Source organism: Callionymus lyra, chromosome 12 (assembly GCF_982586985.1).
Source record: "Callionymus lyra chromosome 12, fCalLyr1.hap1.1, whole genome shotgun sequence".
NCBI classification, from domain to species: Eukaryota; Metazoa; Chordata; class Actinopteri; order Syngnathiformes; family Callionymidae; genus Callionymus; species Callionymus lyra.
The window spans coordinates 12,046,222-12,066,246 of NC_141829.1; the positions used below are offsets into that span (position 1 = coordinate 12,046,222).

The window sequence follows — 20,025 nt, forward strand, 5'->3', positions numbered from 1 at the left end:
AATCATAAAACAGCTAATATTACATAAAATCACTTTGAAAAAATTGTAAATCTTTTATTTTAACCAAATAGTCTGAGGTAAAAAACATAAAAATAATTACTTACTGCTTCTTTTTTTTAAGTTGATTTATTGAAAATGTTAACGAACTTTTTAGTACTTTTATCCAGCAAAAATGTTTTACTTTTTCGACCGTGTAATCGTCCTGACTAACTACACGTGTACACGTGCTCTTATTGTGAAGGCGAAGAGGAAGTGGTGACGATTGACTTCTGCCACTTTGAAAGTTCCTCCAGAGAAGAGAGAGCGCTCCTCCTCCTCCACGCTGCCCGCAGACCTCGCTCTTTCACCGGACACTTTTTCCACCAGCACGCCGCTCCTTACTCCCGTTTTCCTTCTTCACTTTCAAAGAAGTTCATCCTTGTTTGGAGTTGCTTTTTTATTTAAATTGTAGTTTCCACTCGCGGGATTTATTGCGAGGCCGCGGGAGGATGGAGCTGTGCGGGTAAACTTTTCATCCGCCTCAGAGACGCTGTTGACCGGCGGGAGAAACCGGAGCCGCGCCTTCGGAACTATCTCGTAGTATAAGCCGCACCAGGGCTGCGATGGGCTGCGGGCTGAGGAAGCTGGAGGACCCGGAGGACAGCAGCCCCGGGAAGATCTACTCCACCCTGAAGCGACCACAAGTGGAGTCCAAAACAGAGACTGTGTACGAGTATGTGCTGCTGGACTTCAGTCTGGAAGGTAAACGAACTTTGTTACTGTTGACTTTGTTTATATTTAACTTGACAAAAAAAAACTTCTATTTATGAGTATCTGTGACATTTAGACGTGATACAAAGTTGCGTTTGTAGTTTGAATAAACTGATTTTCTGGATGATTTTAAAAGGAATATGACAAATACAACCATAGTTTTTGGGTCAACAAGTGTAGTCCATGTGGCTCATGGATATTTCATTTGTCCTTATAGAACAGGGGTGGGAAATTATAATTCTTCAAGGGCCACATTAAATCGTGAATGTTGTTGGGGGCCGTCAAGCAGAAAGAAGGATGGAAAAATCCCTGAAAAAAAGGGACATTCTTTAATGACTTTTATTAAGCTAAATAAGCTGCAATTTTATTCTTGTATACATGAGTTTTTTTCAAAACATTTCTTCAATTAACTTATAAAAAATGTTTTGAGGGATTTATATATACTGGAAAAATTACACACAAAAAGTAAATAAGTGTTATGTTGAAATTTAAATGAATAATAAATACAAAATACATGTGTTAATGCATTAGAACCATTTATACATGATCATACTTTGACATCACGAGGACTGCATAAATACAGTCAAAATTTGCCCAGGTCTGTAATAGAAGGATGTACAGAGAGACACAAAGCCTGAAGGTGTGTTTGTGGTAAAGGTTCTTTAAAAAAAAAAAGGGTAGACACCTGGATCTGAGTGTAAACATTGCTGCCTCTGTTTGGTCATTCATTTGACTGCTTGTCACGAATGGTTCGAACTCAAACCTCTGGAAACATTCAATTGTTTTATTTATTTAAAAAAGAAATAGTAGACATTTATGTTTCCTTATGGATAAGTTCAGGTTTTTATCTCAGGATTTCATCATATTTTACAGATTATCCTGATTTATATTCATTTAATTAACAAATGAATGACAAGAAGATGATTTTTTTATATAGTAGACTCGTGTAGATTCACTCATATATTCAACCTCTATTGACGATTATATACAGCATTTAATTTTCTATACACGCCACCAAAAGATTACTTTTAATTTCATTACCAACTAAGTGTTAAAGATAAGACTATACAGAGACTTCTAATAACAGTAACATTGAGGTCAAAGAAACAAAATAAAGAAAGGAAAATAAACACAAAGAAAACTAAGATAAATGGAGCCTCCAAAAATGAAGGAAAAAAAATAATGACAACATCATCAGATTTATACTTCCTGTTACAGAAAGTTAGATAAATATACATGACTTTAGGGAATTTGGCACCTCGTATGTTTGAGTTTGACGCCCCTGCTGTAAACACACATTTTTGTGATAATTGAGAAAACATGTATTTGTTATGGACTTGTGGCTTGTGGGCTGATTGTGGGCCACTCTGTTTGACGATTGTGGCCTGAGCAAGGGTCTCCATCTTTGTAAAAATGTTGCATGGTTGTTGGAAGAAAAAAAAAAAAATCTAATGGTTTGATTTTTCAAGAAACATAACATTGGATATATATATTTTTGGTAAATGGTAAATTGACTAAAAATCGTAATAGTATGTCCTGTGTATGTCTATGTGGTCTTTGTTAATTTTCTAGTGTGTCCCCACAAATGGCAAATATTAGCTTAAATAGTTTGACCAAAAAAACAAAAAAGTTTCAAACTCGTGGCCCGGGAGCCAAATCCAGACCGTCATTGTTTCTGTCCTGCGGGATGTCTAACTCACAATTGATATATAGTAGATAAATTAAGTAAATAAGTAAGATCCTCAACCATCAGCAGATTCTGATCCAGAGACCTCAGAGCCCGAGCTGGGGTGTAAGGCTGGATCAGATCACTGATGTAAGGAGGAGCCTGACCATGAATAGATCTGAAAGTAAGAACCAGAATTCTAAAAATCAACCTCAAAGAAATTGGCAGCCAGTGAAGAATTTTAAGTATCGGAGAAATGTGAGTTCTTCTATTAGAGCTGGTCAGAATTCTTACTCAAGGAATGTTCCTAAACATTCTATAATGATGCTAATGTTTAAGATAAGATAAGGAACAGAGAGAAGATAGATTGGTTGAGATTGACACCCTGGACTAAATCAAAATGTCTCTTCACTCTCCACCCGCCATCTGTTTAAATGCTACTTTCCCATTGTCTATCATTCCCAGGAGGGTCTTCATCTTCTTTATTCGCTTGTTAAATTTACACGTCGCCAGACAGGAAGCCATTAGCAGCTCTTACGCCGTCATAAATGTCAGCCCCTCGATGTCGCTTTAGATTTCACACCGTCCTGCTCCCCGCCCGTCTCTGACCCGACGACATCTTTTCCCAGCAACAGCCTTCCCTCTCTCAGCCTATCGAGAAATAGGTCAGCGGAGGGTTTTTTTTTTTTTTTTGCTCCTGTTGCCATCGCTCCATCATCGGAAGACGTTCAGACCTGTTACGGTGAATTAAGACGAGGTCTCTGAAAAGAAAACCTTCCTAAAGTCCTGGTCGTACCGTGACGCTCAGCGGGTCTTGAGGATAATCCCGGCGTCCGGCCCTCTGACTGCTGGTTGACCTATTTGGAAGGAAATGGTGATTAAGTTCTGAAAGGGGTCGGCGGCAGCGGGAGACCATCGTGAGTCAGAAATTCTCAATTAAAAGGTTCAAGATTCAGGCTTTATGACTTGAAGGATCAACGTCATCAGCACCCAAGACTTTTACACCCTTTAATGGACTTTTACGTTATTATTTTTTGGGGTGTAACGTTGAACAATAACCTCTGAATGAAGTTGAATTCACACAAAACCACATTTTACATATATTTAATATACAGCAGCAAATCTTAAATGAGAAATTGACAATTTGTTGAGGAACATTTTACATTTTTTTTTAAGTAAAATATGAACAAGTGATACTTCCTGTATTGTAAAAGTCATGTGACTCTTTGATTACGGATAGTTTTTGGCTTAAATCCTTTAGCAATCCAAGTCACAAAATGTTTATCACGGGAAGTATGATTTTTTTTATATTGTCTTTTCATTTTTTGAGGCGTCTGAATTATTTTTCAACTTTCGACTTTCTTTTATTGTCTTTGCACAGAAGAACACAGCAGTGAAACTGGAAATTAAATTTTGTTGCTTGGCGACCGTTAAAAAACACAGCAGAGTGAATATATATACTGTATAAAAAAACAAAATTAGCTATTACTTGTATGGTTGACGTTCATTATCTTTGTCCCTTATTGTAGTTTAATCACATCTTTAAAGGTCACAATATCAATTTATTCAACGTTTATTTTTGCGCCAAAAATGTACGACAAACCTGATCTAATACATCAGTTTAAGGTTAAACTAGACAATCATCCAAAAAGAAAAAGTCCAAAAGGAGAAAAGACTAAGAAGACAAACTAGAATTCTCTTTAATTGGAAACTCAAATTGAACCATGGATGGAAAAATATCCAAACAATAAGCATAACATGTTAAAGTCAATGATTAAATAAAGAGTTTAAATCTCACGATGATGACGATGGTTCAACGAACATCACCTTTTGTTGGAGCTGTGAGGGTTAACAAAAATAATGAAGAACGTCTTAACAATGGTCTCAAATGCATGAGTAAGTAAAGACAGACGCTGCAGACGCCTGGAGAGTCAACAAAACCAACTGTTGGTTTCATCACAATATTTGTCTTGTTCTTCCGACTCTCCTCATTGAATACAGTAACAATTGGTTGTTAGATATTTGAAACTTGATCCATTTAACGTGGCCTGCTGGACAGTTGAACGTTCATTTTGATATGGGGACCTATAAAGTTGTCAGTGTAACAGATTATTATTGTCAACTATTGGAGTACAAGTGGAATTGTTTTGACTGAAAAGGACAAACACCAAGATAATTCAGATTAATTGAGCCTTAAATAAGAAAGAGAGATAATCAAAATAAGACTTGAAATAAAACTATAATTTGTACAACCTGTGTCTTTGACATTCCTGCTTAAAGAGCAACTAACGTGTTGATTTAAGTGAGTCTTAAATAGATGTTGGACTCTATTGTATCATCAGTGTCTGTTTGTACAAAACTCTTTTCGTTTAAATATTGACATTAGAAAATGATCTTAAGCCCCGCCCACTGATAACACTTGGTTTTTCTGGAGATCAGATTTTTCAGAAATCTTGTTTGCCATAACCACGCCCACTCTGCTTTGATCGGTCAAGCACAAAGACTTGTCACCGCACGTCACCAATCCCGGAAGTCTCCACCTCCAAGGGACTCGTTGTATAAACAAATCAGGGTGTGATTACAGCTGGCTGGAGGAGTGAAGTCATTATTACATCATAACGGACTCCGCTCTCGTAACCTCTCGTTCGCCCAGATTTCAGAGCAACTTGACAAAGGAATAAGTTCAAAACATGGTCATGATGAGGGACTGACTGGGTAAAGTTTCAAGCTCAATTTGATCTGAGAACAACAGATCCAAGGAGCTGTTTGTCCAGCGGGCGGTTCGACTCCGTACTATATATTGTTGACGATAACTGTCTATAGTTGGAGACTCAGAGTAGAGCAACTACTTTTCTAGATGAAGAAGTTGTTTGTGAATCCTTCTTAAGTCCAACACGCGAGTCATAACAGAATCAGGATTAATTTGTTTTTATCCCCCAAAGCTTTCTGAAGAGGCGAAGTGATGTTTCAACACGTCACTGATACACACTGTCAGACACTCGTGAAGTGCAGGCGACCTCTGACCCCTGTGACATTATAACCATTAAGAAAGACGCGTGAAAAAGAAGGAGTGACATTAATGGAAGAAACACATGAGACCTCTCGCACATATCTGTTGGCTTGTTTTTTGCTGTGATTATTTGTGCGTCTTCCTGCACAAAGCGTTGCCCACATTCCATTCCTGACAGGCAGCTGGCCCCGTAGATCCTTCTCCTTTCAGGACTTGTCAGACCATCAGTAATGGTTTTGTTCAGGCAAGTCTCGCCTCACTTCCGCGCTCCTAGCCCCTGATCCTCGGTGGGCTCCGGGCCCGGCCCTTCATTGGCAGTCGGGAGCGTCGCTTCCACGCGAGGCTTCCTCGCTGTCAGTCAAGTGAAATGGGGCCAAGCTAACCGGGAGCCGGGCCGGTATCGGGAGGGAGGAAGCTTGATAATTGCAAGAGAAGGATGTTAGGAATCTGACAGTTATGCCTCATGTGTCCTATAAACCTCCTTCACTGTGAGGGAGCGGCTGATCCTCATCCGGAACGACACTTTTTTTTACTTTTAACTAGAGACACTCATTGTGTTTGCTTTCTAGTTAAATTCCATCGTTTGAATACTTAAAAGTTGCTCATGAGAACCCGAGAAGTTGAACGGTTCAAAGATGCGTGATGTGGGTGAGATGGAATCTGTGGTCGTCTTTCATGGCATAGATGTTTTGTATTGGAGTTCAGAAAAGTCATTTTAAGGTCATGTTGTTGATGTTCTCTATAAACCTTTGCTGAGGTTTTTAAAGAGTTTTCAGATATGAGTGATGTTGCGAGGTATGAAAGAGTAATACTTATAGCTACGCAAAGAATACTCGCTTTAGCGCTGATAAAGTTCAACCTAAAATTCAAACTTCACTCATTTTCTTCTCACCCTCATGTCTACTAAGGGTTGGGATTATTTTCAGAGTAATCTGTTGCTTTTATAGTTATAGACAAAAATGTTTGTTCATTTTCATGTAGCGACTGGAGCTCAGTTGTCGTCGTCTTCATCTTCGTCCATAAAAACACTTAAAAACATCCAAATACCTCCAAACTGCTCGTCTGTAACGTCCCTCTAGTATTGAAGCCTCAACATTAGAAAATCAACATCCTACACATTAAAATGAACAAACATTTTTGTCTATAACTCTAAAAAGGAACAGATCACTCTAAAAATAATCCCAACCCTTAGTTGACATGAGGGCGAGTAGAAAATGAGTGAAGTTTGGATAAACTATCACTTGATAGACCAACAAAAATGTGGTGCTTGATAGTTTGTTTTACCTGATGAATATATTTATAGGAAATACACACATTTGACATGTGTTTGAAAAGATATTCACAATTTAGCCCCAAAAAATAGTGACCGAACACAAGGTCTGTTACAATAGAAACTCATTTTAAGTGAGAATTTGCCAAAAACTTTACAGTTTCTGCTTTTATTTAGAGCAAAATAAAACGAATAACCAAAACGATTGGAGTACAAGTTCAGGCATCGTCGCAATAGTCAATTTTGAAATGATGGCCCCAAAGTTTGGTGATTAGTCAAGGTCAACGTTAACATTGTATCGTGCAGTTCTTTTAATTTTTTATCTTTATGCTTTAACCTCAGCAGATGGACTGTTTCCTTTTCTTTTTAGAGTGATGTCCCAAATATACTCAACAATGTCCAAAGTGTTATTCCTGCTGTGAGAGTTGTGATAGTTCTTGATATATTTAGACTTATTTATTATCGTGTCGACATCAAACCATAATTTCTCTTCATCTATTCAATAAAAGAATCCTTTTAAAGTGGTTTGAACCGTGAACCAAAAACAGGAGGTTACAAATAAAGTTAAAAACTGTGTTTTTTAATGAATGTATTATTTGTTAATGGTAAAGCGTGACATTAGTGGTATAGTAACATGTTTTAATGAGTTGTCAAAGAAAAAAAAGTTTTTGTGTTTTAGTTTTGACAAATATCGTAACTAAAAAAATATTGATACTTAAATGTTGTATCTAGAAACAATACTCATCTTTCACCACCAGACCTTTATTGTTATTTATGTAAAGCAAAGCCAAGGAATCAACCCTTAATTTAATTTAGTTATTATCAGGCTAATGCCTAATATTTAGTTCAACCTCAAAATATTCATCTTATTAATATTATTCACTGCCTCAAACCTGAAACGTATCACTATCATTGTTTTGCAACTATTTTTTTTACAACGTGTGTTTCTTGTAACAGTTATTTTTCGTTATTTAACAGTTATTTTAAATTTGGGGGTAATTTTTTTTTTTATCCTTGTGGTAGTAGATAGTGTTTGTGTTGACACTGATCTGCTTGAATATATATTGTACATAATTGTGTTACTTTGATTCCAAGATGATGCAACAATTGAGAAAATTCTACAACAAATGTTCATCCATTCATAAAGACTGGACATAAAATTTGATTCTCGGAAGAATCAGAACCGAGGCTTATGAAGCCGCAGACATGTTGGACTGCGAAGGGTTTTACGCTCTTTAATAACGGCGTGGACTAGATTCTGAAACAATCGCGAGCACAAAAGGTTATCATGAGATCAAAACATGTCATTCCTGAACCCGAGGATGGATTTGGCTGAAGTGATGGATTAACCTGATCTGACCGGAGCATCTAATTTCTGTGGGATAGATTGATGGATGGATTCAAGCCTCTCGTCGATGTTCCTCCGCCAGCACTTTATATAATTTCTGCAGAATAACATTCTGTAAGCGGTTTAATCTAATGGCCCTGGCTGGATTATTACAGATTAAAATTGGTATTTTCCATTATTAAATCTGGAGGGTGACGTGAAGGACGACGGGATGAAGGTTGAAGGTGAAGAAGCTCAATCTTTGAATATTTTTAATGGAAACTGGTTACAAATGTTGCGAAGAAACTGGTCTGTGATTTTATGGACCTTCCCTCCCACTTTTATTATGAATCTGGATTAGCCTTAATGAGATGAAGGGAATCATCTGGAGGTAATGAAGGAATATAAACCACACCGAGTACATTTATATTAATATATAATGTTTTATCCCATCGCCATTAAAGCGGCGGTAAAACGAAACGAGCGGCAAATTTGTCGACACCATGCGTATCCCCATACAGTTGCAACGATGCGATATATTGTGATACTGTAGGAACAACAATATATTCGTAGTATTGCTTTCATTTGTTTTGAAACCAAAATATGTCCAAACATCATCTTTAGAAAAGCTTCCGGAGCCGACTGCATCCTCTCGTCCTCAGTAATCGCCAGGATGACATAGTGAATGCTGCCGTCTAGTGGCCACGTTTATTTTTAACACAAAAATGATTGCAAACACTGCAATTAGGTGTATTTCAATTGAAAAATAAAGAAAAGATATACAGTATATATTTTTATATACACATTTTATACACGGATGTTGCGAAGAAACTGGTCTGTGATTTTATGGACCTGCCCCCAGGGTTCCCCCCCATTTCATTATGAATCTGGATTATCTTTAATGAGATGAAGGGAATAATCTGGAGGTAATGAATGAATGTTGTGTTTCTGAAAACGACACACTTGAATTTAAACCACACCAAGTACATTTATACTGCAATATTTCAATTGAAAAAAATATATATATGTTTTTTACACAAACACTTTATTGTGATATAAACCTTAAAAGTACTGACCAAATAAAAGGTAATTTGGAAGGCAAAGAAAATAAATAAATATTTCATGAAATGTATTATTTTGAAGAAAAAAAAATCTAATCTGTGACGTCCTTCTTGTATTGAAGCCTCAACATGAGAAAAAGTTTTTAAAAAAACTTCAATAAATCTGTATTTAAAGCTTGTTTGTTGCAGAGTAAACGCATTATTTTGGACATACATGAACATGGCGATGACTGAGCTCTAGTCGCTACATTGAAATGAACAAACATTTTTGACTATAACTCCAAAAAAGAACAGATTACTGAAAAAAATCTCAACCCTTAATCGACATGAGGGCGAGTAGAAAATGAGTGAAGGGTGACCAGGCGACAACAAAACATCGCTGGAATAATAACTTAATAAATAACAAGAAGTCCAATCAATAAAAATCAGAAACACAATATAGATCAAAGTTTATTTTTCTATTAATAGTTTATAGTCTTTATATAGTTTATATAGTTTATGTTTTACCTACAATAAAACATGATATGTTTCAATCCTCATGGAATTTAAAAATAACTTAGAATTTTCTTTCAACTTTTAACATATTCAGGATTTTATTGTCAACGTTGTGTTGTTGCTATTGACAACCAAGTAGTCATTTATGATTGTTGTCTCATCAATAGCGGTTTAAACTTATTTGAGTTTCCAGGCGACTTCTTTCCTTTTTCGCACCTTAATGTGGAGCCATAAACTTCATCTTGTAAACTCTTGTTGTCACTCGGAACTCTCCGCCTCCTTCGCTCAACATCAGACCCCCCCTCACCATCTCCTCATCCTTTACTCCTTCCTCTCTTTTCACCCCTTCTTCATCTCCTCCTCCTCCTCCTCCTCCTCACTTCTTCTCTCCCACACCCTGGTACACAGAAGCCTCAGTGTGCAGGATGACGGGGCGACAGGGCGGGGACGGGGGTGTGTGTGGACTGAATGAAGCGAAGGCTGCAACAAAAGACTCACTTAAGCGGTGTGTGTGTGTGAATGTGTGTGTGTGAGAGTGTGTGTGTTGCCCTCCTGGGACCCATTAGCCTCAGTTGTGTTGCCCGTTTTCCTCTGTGCCTCTTCAAACTGATACAATAAAATGTAACTTTCACACAAAGCCGCTACTGTTTCCATCATAAACCTTCTCTCTGCAGTCGCAGCATGTGATCTTGTGTTGAAAAATTCAACATCAAGTGTCGTTCGGAATCCACAGGAATTCCTGTAAAAAAAAAAAGACTCTTGTTAAATGCACCAGGACTCGTCAGGGTCCGGGGTCTCTGCCCGAGGAACTCCTGCATCCTTGTTTTTCGTCGCAGGAATGCAGCGACACAAACGTTCTCATCTCGTTCCCAAGTTTACGAGAGAGTCTTGAGCGAACTGGCATGTGTGGCTCGACATGTTGTGGACACAGGAAGTACGGCGAGGGTCACTGGGATTTCCAGACGGCTTCGTTGGGAAAACAAGTCCAGAAGTAAACTGGGTCTTATGTAAACTGGGTTTGTTGTTCCTGCCTCTAATTTTGACGTATCGAGAGAGAAATAATCGGAGGAATTTATCAAACGAATGTTTGCATCTGTGGGTTTTTGTTGCTTTTTTGAACTCACTGTATTATTATGTTTGCTGAGGTCACTTTTTTAAAAAAGTGTCAAACCAGACTTTATGTGCCTCACAAGGGCTTAAAATACAGATTCCGGGCCAGAACGAAATTAAATTCAAGACTAAAGTCATGTTCACCCCAGACTAGTAGGGGTGTAAATAAGCAGGAATCTTCAATATCGTATCATGATACAAGGGGCAACGATACAATATATTGTGATACTGTAGTAACAAGTATATTTTTGTAGTATTGTCGAGTACTTGACTCTGGTGTTGCAGAATTAAGACGAGGTCATAACTGCTTTCATTTGTTTTGTCCAAACATCAGCTTTAAAAGCTGCTGGAGTCCACTGTATCCTCTCGTCCTCAGTCATCGCCCAGGATTTCATTGTTCCTTTAGCTGCAGAGTTATTTGCAACACAACATTGAACAAACGGTGTGAATAGTTGCTTGATGATTATAAATAAAAATGGTAAATAGATAAAGTAATATCTGTATATATATATATATATATATATACAGTATCTACTATGTCAACGAAATGTTGTTGTGGTCAGAACCTTCTAACCAGTCTGAAAAAAACTTTTGTAGAGGATGTGAAGGTCGGTGGTTCGGAGCATTTTCAATCAGGGGTTGCCAGTTCAATTTCCAAAGAGTCTATATAATAAAAAGCCTTAATGTGATGAAAAATTCTGGAGAAATAACAATTAAAAGACTAAATTGATCTAAAAATATGTAGTAAGTATATACGTAAGTATATAAGTTTCATGATGGCATCAAAATGTCATCATTTTATTGTTTTTTTCTTAATGTAAAACTTTAAATCACGAAAGAACTATAGACATGCAAGTATAATAAAGTATATTTCTATTTTATTTTAATCTCATTCATTTGAACTCAGCATTGAATATATATGGGGTCATCAACCGTCTCAGTAACCTGAACAGCTCCAACAATGCTTTGCCGCCCAGCCAACCGATCACAACTGTCGATCACTTTTGACATAGAATTTAAATAAAGTATTGTATCGACCAATCAGCCCTCACTTAATGGAGCAGCATGTAGAACGGCATCATGGGAGATCAATGTTTTGTTGGCAACATAAGTAAAACACTACAAACATTACTTACTTACTTACCAATAACTGATGAAAATTGTTAAATATACAAAAACATTCTACCATGACCCGTCTATATATTTTTACTTTGACCTCATGCGGGCCTCAGTAGTATAGCCAAAGGGCCACATATGGCCCCCAGGCCACACTTTTACTTTGTCTGTCTCAGCCTAAAGCTGCCATTTATCTATTTCGTAGTTCACGTCCAACTAGAGATTCAACTTTGTTGTCCGTCGGATCAAAGTCGTTGCAGCCGAGGTCGTCATGGAAACCTCTTCAGGCTCTTTGTGTTCCGCTTAAAAAAGTTGCTTTGAACGTCCGGATAAACAAGGCCCCGCCCGTCACTTCCCAAACCTCAATTACGATCGCAAACAGTTTTGTCGCCGCATCAGCATCACAGCTGCAGCAGCAAAAACACTGTTGTTAGCGACAGAAATAGACTTTCATGAAGGAGCGCGGTGACGTGGTGGTGCTGGTGATGTGGTGGTGATGTGATGGTGATGTGGTGTTATTTTTACACGCACACTCTCAACACACTCCCGGCCACGCTTCGTCTGAAGCACAGCTGGAAACTCTGAGCAAGTTTTTTAGGGTCTGGTTTTGTAGCATCCTGGACATTTATTGTTGGTGCGGAACGTTTGTGGACGTCTGTGAGGAAACACTATATTAAGAGAAGCATGAGTGGATGATTCTGCAGCTGATCCGCCGAGAGGAAGATCTGTGGAGCTTTAATGTTGTTTTTATAAGAAGCTGGTCACATGATGAGGTTGTTGGTTGGATTTGGGTTGAATTTAACATTTTAAATGTTGAAAATTTGAGTTGTTTATCGAAATGTTTATGCTTTTTCATGTAGCAAAATGTTTTTTTTTTAATCAATTTATTTGAATCATTTTTTTAACGAAAGGTTACATTTGTTTTGTATTTTAAATATTTGAATTGAATATTACGAAGATTATCAAAATGAATGATTTTCCATCACAAAGAGTTTGATATTCAAATATAAATTATTCAATTTTTATTTAATCTAAATTTAATATTTGCTCTTATTGTAGCCTTTTAAAATCATAAAATCACATGTGTTTTTTATACACATAAAAGTTTGATATTCAAATTCTAATAATTCAAAAATGCTTTAACCTTTTAAATTAAGTATAAAAATGTTGGTAAAATATATATTTTTTAATATATTGGATTTAAAAGGCTACAAATAAAAGAAATATAATTTGAAAAATGTATTTTTTTAATTATTGGAATCAGAATATCAAACTGTTTTTGTATTTAAAATATATTTTTGTAATGTTAGAAATCTTTTATTTAATAAAAAAAAGAAAATTCCACCTTTCATCATGAAAACTATTGAATTCAATTATTAAATGTATTTATTTTTTTTATTATTAGACATATATTATATTATTAAAAATAAATATAATAAATTAAAACCGTTAAAAATTCTACCATTTAATAACATTAATTTACTTCTATGAAGATATTTTTCAACAGCTTCATCAAACGACAAACAAATATTTAATTTACAATCGTTGTGATGTCATTGTATAAAAGGAAGTTCTAATCTCGCTGCACCTCCACACAGGAAGTCGTCCGACAGTCCAGTATGTGGCGTCGCTGTCGGAGCTGCCTCAGGCGCTGCAGCCGTACTACACTCAAGGATACGTCCTGACGGCCATACATCCCATAATCCTCTCTGTGGGACGCAACCGCTCGCTGCCCTTCAGCCTTCTGTACAGAGCCATCCTGGCCCGGCCTCGACCCAGGTACCCTCTCATCTCAATGAAATGACGGCGATAGTGTTATTTAAAGACAAGTGTAAATATATATCATTTATTTTGGAACATGTATTTAAATGTTTTTTATATTCTTTATGTCTTTTGATTTTGTATTTTCAATTTAGATTTCAATTATCCGTTATTTAATACCTCCTTTAAATATTTTTAAATCACTATTTAAATCTCAATTTTGAATTAACCTTTGAACTTTTACCTTTTATTTTATTTCACATTGCAAATTATGATATTTACATATAATGTACAGTATTTGTATCCTTTTCACTTTTAATTCGCTTATTTTTAAACTTTTTTTTTCAATTATTTTCATCTAAATGGTTTTCATTTTGCTAGAAAATAATGTGTTGAGTGAATATCATTGAGTTCTATTTTTATTATGTTATGTATTTTTTTAACCAAACTTTGCAGTTAAACTAAATGTTACAGTTTTTAATAGTTGACATGCAACTACTTATAATACTATTATTACTATTATTACTATTATTATTATACCACCAAAACAAAAAGGTTCATACAGTGATTAGAGAATAAACAAATAATAATCATTATAATGTATCATTTGGCTTTTTAATATCATGGCTTATCATAGTATTTGTTGCTGCTACACTTTAATATTAGCCGTAGTTATCGCCTTAAATTTAAACTTCATTATCAGAAGTTTGATTTTAAAAAAGTATTTAATTTAAAAGTTCATTTTTGTGTCGACAGTGAAGCTGATGAATGAACTTTTACTCGCAGCTGCTTGAGAAGATAAATGATGGATGAAGATGAATGTTTTATCGTCTCCACTGGAGAAGCAGGATCGCGTGTAGACACTCTTGTGGTTAGACTTGTAATCTTTAATGAAGATACGTCGTTCCTATTGGCCGCTGAGGTCCCGTGCCGACCAATCGGGGCTCGGTATCGTTGCTCCGGGGGTCCTCGGGGTCGAGGGAGTTGTTACTATGAGACGGCAGCAGCAGCGAGGACAGCTGTGGTCGGAGACATTTTTGGGATTCTCGGTCTCGATCCAGTTCTCATGGCTGCTGCCTCAGACTCCAGGGGGAGAGGATCAGGGTCAAAGGTCAAGGTGTGCTGAGGAAGGAGCTGACGAAGAAGATGAATCTGATGTGGAAGCGTCTTTGTTTCACTTTTGTTGGCCATTGTCAACCAAAAAAATTATTTTTCTTTTTTTATATTTTAATAAAAGTAAAGATTTTGAATTTTATTTAAAATGTTGACCCTTTTAATATCTTATTGAAATGTTCTGGTTTTTTTAAACATTTAATTGTTTTTTAATGATTCCATGATTTCTAAGTTGAATAATCAAATTAAATCATTTTTTATATTGAAAGATTGCATTTATTTCTGTTTACATAATTGAATAGGAAATGTTGAATATTTTTATATAACAGTTTTGTATTGAATTTAAAATCCCACAAAATTAAAAAATATTGACTTTAGAAAATGTGTTTTTTAGAAAGATAGTTTCATATTGTAATTGTAATGTGTAAAAAATAAAGGAATTTTTATTTTAATATTTGAAGGAAATTAGGTCAATGTTATACCAACATTGTTATATTGAGTTAAAAATACTATTAATTCAAATATATTGGACTTAGAACATTTTTTAAATTATTTAAATAAGAATATACAATTTTAAGTGTAAAAAAATCTTTGATATAGAAAATGTTCGAAATGTTTTATTAATAAAAAAGAAAAGAACATTTTAAAAAAGAAAAGAAAAATCAACATTTTAACAAGAAAATTAGTTATTAAATAAATGTTTTACAAATATTTGAAATACATGTTTTTGTATTATTCACTGCAAAAACTTTTTTACATTCAAATATTCTTATAGATTTTTATGATTCTTTTTTAGTTTTGACGTGAAGTGAAATGTTGCTCTATGGTTCTAAAACTTGAAATAATCGTGTGTTGTCGTCTTTGACCTTTGAACTCCAGCTGCTCAGATTGAAAGGTTTTCCCGCCAAAACAACCTCACGGATCTGAAGTTTGTTGTCTTGTGTCCAGTAAACAGACGGCGTCCATGTGTCACAGCGTGCCGGCTCTGAAGGTGGAGGAGTGGCCGCTGCCCGGGGAGTCCCTGACGGGGGACACGGTCCGGGCCCTCATCGACAGGGTCAGACAGGAACCCCAAAATATATATATTTATTTTTTATTTTTTAAATAAACATTGACGTCTTCTGACCGCGCAGGTCAACAGCAGCGCCCGCGGCGGCGTCCGCTTCGTCAGCTCGGTGCTGCAGCAGGTGAGCCGGGTCGGCAACGGGAGGATCCACAGTCCCAACCGAGGGTACCGCTCGCCCCCCCGCACCCCCCCGCGTACGCCCCCTGGTGACGGCGAGCAGGAGGAGCACACCTACAGTCCAGGTGAACCCCTCAGTCACACTTCCGTCGTCACACCCCGCTCACGCCCCCTTCCTCTCCATCCAGACCTCCGGCTGCTGGTCTTCTTCCACTCCTGGGCTCCGGGCTGCGCTCCGCTGGGCTCGCTGGCGTGCCAGTACCACCAGGGGGCGCTGTCCATGCGCGTGTCCAGGAAGGGTCAGGTGGTCAGCGCCCTGGAGGCCGACTGGCTGGAGCTGACGGCGGCGTACTACAGGAAGGGCTGGTCGCTGGTGGACTCCTTCGTCTACTGGGACACCCCTAAAGGTGACACACACACACACACACACACTCTCACACACACACACACACACACACACACACACACACACACACACAGATACACACTCACCCCTGTTGTGTTTTTTAATCACTATTGTGGTAAATTATAAGGTCCTTTTCCTCTTCCTGTGCAATCATGTGTTGCTGAATATATAAATACACACATGGACACACTCACACATAGACACACACATACACATATGGACACACACATATATACACACGGACACACACAGGCACATAGACGTACACACACAAAAAAAACAGCCAAACACAATACACAAACAAAGTGAACACACATAAAGACATGTACTCAGATGCACACACACACAGACAAAGACACACTCACATACACACATGAACACACATGCATAGAAACACACACATGGGCACATTGACACACATAGACTAACACAAACACATGCACAGACACAAAAATACACACACAGACACAAGTACAAAGGGACACACTCAAAGACACAGACACACAAATAAACACGTACACAAAGACACACAGGAACACACACACACGGATACACACATTAACACACATAGACAAACAGCCGCACAGACATACATAGACAAACAAATACACAAAGACACAGACACTAGTACAAAAACACACACACAAAGGCAGGCACACAGATGCACACAGAAACACAAATAAACACGTACACAAAGACACACAGGAACACACCGACAGATGTACACAAAGGGACACAGTTGCACACACAGATATACATTTACACACTGATGCTTACAGATGTCACACACACACACATGCATATACACAAAATACATGCACACAGATGGACAATATATAGACACAAACAAAGACAGACCAAAAAAGACGCACACATACTAACGGAAACTCATAGACACACGCCAACACACATGCATAGACATACACACTCGGAAAGAACACACTTGCACACAAACTCAAAGACAAAACAGAATCAAAGAGAGAGAGAGACACACACTCACACACACACACACACACACACACACACACACACACACACACACACACACACACACTCTTACCCTCATACTGACAAATGGTTTGAATCACCTATTTTTAATAACTAGGTCACTCCGGTCAGACTCACATGCTGCTGGTTCAGTCATCAGACAACATTGTGTGTTTGTTCACTTATTGTCGTCAGCTCTGACTCCCTGCGGTTGTGTGTGTTTGTGTGTGTGTGTGTGTGTGTGTGTGTTTCAGGCGAGCCGGTGCCCAGATCTCTAGAGGGACTGTTTGTGTACGAGGAGCAGAGCAGTTGTCCTCCTGCCAACGACACCATCGTGGTGGAGCAGTGGACGGTGATCGAGGTCAGTCCAGAGGTCGCGAGGAGAACTGGGTTGTTGTCTTGAGTGTGTGTGTGTGTGTGTGTTCAAGTGTGTGAGTTTATGTTCACGAGCAGGACGACACACACACACACAGTCATTCAACTTTACTAGAGGAAGTGAGCGTGTGGTTGAAGAGGTTGTAGATCCAGTCACAGCTGAAGAATGTTCAGAACTTTCTTCCTCATGTTTCCCGGTCCAGGGTTCTAACGTGAAGACCGACTACGGTCCACTGCTGCACACTCTGGCAGAGTTCGGCTGGCTGCTCACCTGTGTGCTGCCCACGCCCATCATCCGCCACGACAGGTGCGGACGCCGTCAACACGCCTTTGATGGTTCAATGACTTATGATGATGATGATGATGATGATGATCCACAGTGACGGGAACCTGGCGACCAAGCAGGTCGTGTTCCTCCAGAGGCCGGTGAGGAATCCTGGAGCGTCTCTCCAGAGGAACCCGGTGAGATGATCATCCCACTGATGAACAGTTGCAGTGCATTATGGGAGTTGTGGGTGTGGTTTTTGAGAGACTTGAATGAGAGAGATTATGAAAACATTTTTAAAAATGCAGTTTAAGTCAATTATATTTAGAAAATGTATTGTAAAAAACAAATGTATTAACAAAATATTTTATTTTGTACTGTTCTATTTTTCACAATTTTATTTTTATTTATAAAAAATTGTCTTCCAAATGAGAAGTGCCTTTAAATCATCATACATCAAACATTTCAACTTTCATTTCATTATATTCAAATATTATGTATCTTTTTTTTTACAGTTTATTGGCCATTTTTAAACATTTGTTTCATTCTTGATTAAATAAATATGAAACAAATGTGTTTTTTGATATTTACGATCCTTCGAGAAAATATAGTTTTGAGTGAATATTACTCAAAAATCTTGTTTTATCATGTATTTAAAAAAGAATATAGAAAATAGAATATAGAAATAGAAAAAGAAAAGAATTTACTGTTATTACTGTTGTTTTTATTACTAGAGTTTTTTAAAAACAAACTTTGTCAGATTAAATATTATTTTTTTTGTAACTTTGGCAAATCACATATTTGTTTTTAGTTTTGACAAATCAAATATAACAACTGTTGTTTTAATCACTAGAGTTCAACATCAACCAATTATAATATAATTAAAAACAAAAAGATTCATAAAAATAATGAATACAAATTATTATTTTGTGTGTGTGTGTCTATGTGAGTGTGAATTGTATCAGATTAAATCTTATTTAATTATTAATAAATTAATTAAAAAATTGTATATATATATATCATTTGTGTTATTGTCACAAGTAACGCTATTATTCCTAGTCTTGTCTGCGCTATACGTTTGACGGCTGTTATATGACGAACAGCTCCCTCTGGTGGTGAAATACGTCTAACTCTTGACATCTTCCTACAGTCCATCTCCGTCCACAGCGACGTATCCAGTCGTTCGGTCAGTCGTTCGGTCAGTCGATCCGTCAGTCGCTCCGTCAGCCGCTCCCTCAGCAGCCCACTCCCAGCCGAAGACCCTGCTCTGGCCGCGGGGGGCATCGGAGGGTTCCCCGTGTTTGGAGGGGGGTTCCCCAGCGCCATGTCCCATCTGGAGGAGGGGGGGTTCGAGCAGGAGGAGGGGAAGGCCGAGGTCACTTGCATGTGACCTTGAGTTGAGACCTTTTTTTTTCCACCCCCCGACCCCCAACCCTTAAACTCTTCAGGCAGTTGCCACGGTGACCACAGATCTTCCTTCTTTTGAGACTATTCTGCACTTTTTTTCTGAAGCCATAACGACCGACTGAATTTTTATTTTTATTTCCCACGGCGACCAAAACAGTATTAAGGTCCAACATTCACTAGGTTTGTTTTTGAAGAATTCACTTTTGCCAAAATGTTATTTAAAATTCTGGGTAAAAAAAGAACAATTGAGAATTTCTTTTTTTTTTTAAGGTGATATTGTTTCCCACCTGCTCACTCATGTTGTATGAAGACGGTTCTGTAATTTTCACATGTTCTGGTGATCCTCAGATGTGGGTTTTCAACTCTCGTGAACCCCCCTGCCCCTGCCCCCACCCAACAGACTTTTTGATCTAACTGTTTAGACTCTGGTAGTCACGACGACAAGAGAAAGAGGATCTTCTCTTCAACGGTACCGACGCAGAGGCCGAGCTGGACCACGTTACGTTTGAGACGAGCAACTGTAAATACTTTTTCCTGCTTCTTTTTTATTGGGAATAAGTCCAGAAATGTTTACTCTTGTTATTACAGCGCCACCTATAGATCAGTGTTAACATGCCAGTCTTTTTGCCTCCGTGACTTTTTGTATCATATTAAATTTATTTCCCATGTATGTTGTGTTATTTTGTTTTACTCTGGTTTGGAAACATCTCGGGATTCATCCTG

The 20,025-nt window shown here is 37.7% G+C and overlaps 1 protein-coding gene across 1 annotated transcript; it reads left to right on the top strand.

Annotated features, from left to right (window-relative positions):
* The first annotated feature begins 329 nt into the window (after nt 1-329).
* On the top strand, nt 330-19,970 carry rftn2 (raftlin family member 2). The gene is made up of 9 exons (XM_087804682.1): nt 330-741; nt 13,404-13,584; nt 15,628-15,736; nt 15,813-15,987; nt 16,051-16,269; nt 17,510-17,616; nt 17,834-17,937; nt 18,011-18,092; nt 19,046-19,970. The coding sequence occupies exons 1-9, from the start codon at nt 603-605 to the stop codon at nt 19,283-19,285; spliced, it is 1,356 nt and encodes a 451-aa protein (XP_087660808.1). The 5' UTR covers nt 330-602; the 3' UTR covers nt 19,286-19,970.
* Nucleotides 19,971-20,025: the final 55 nt, after the last annotated feature.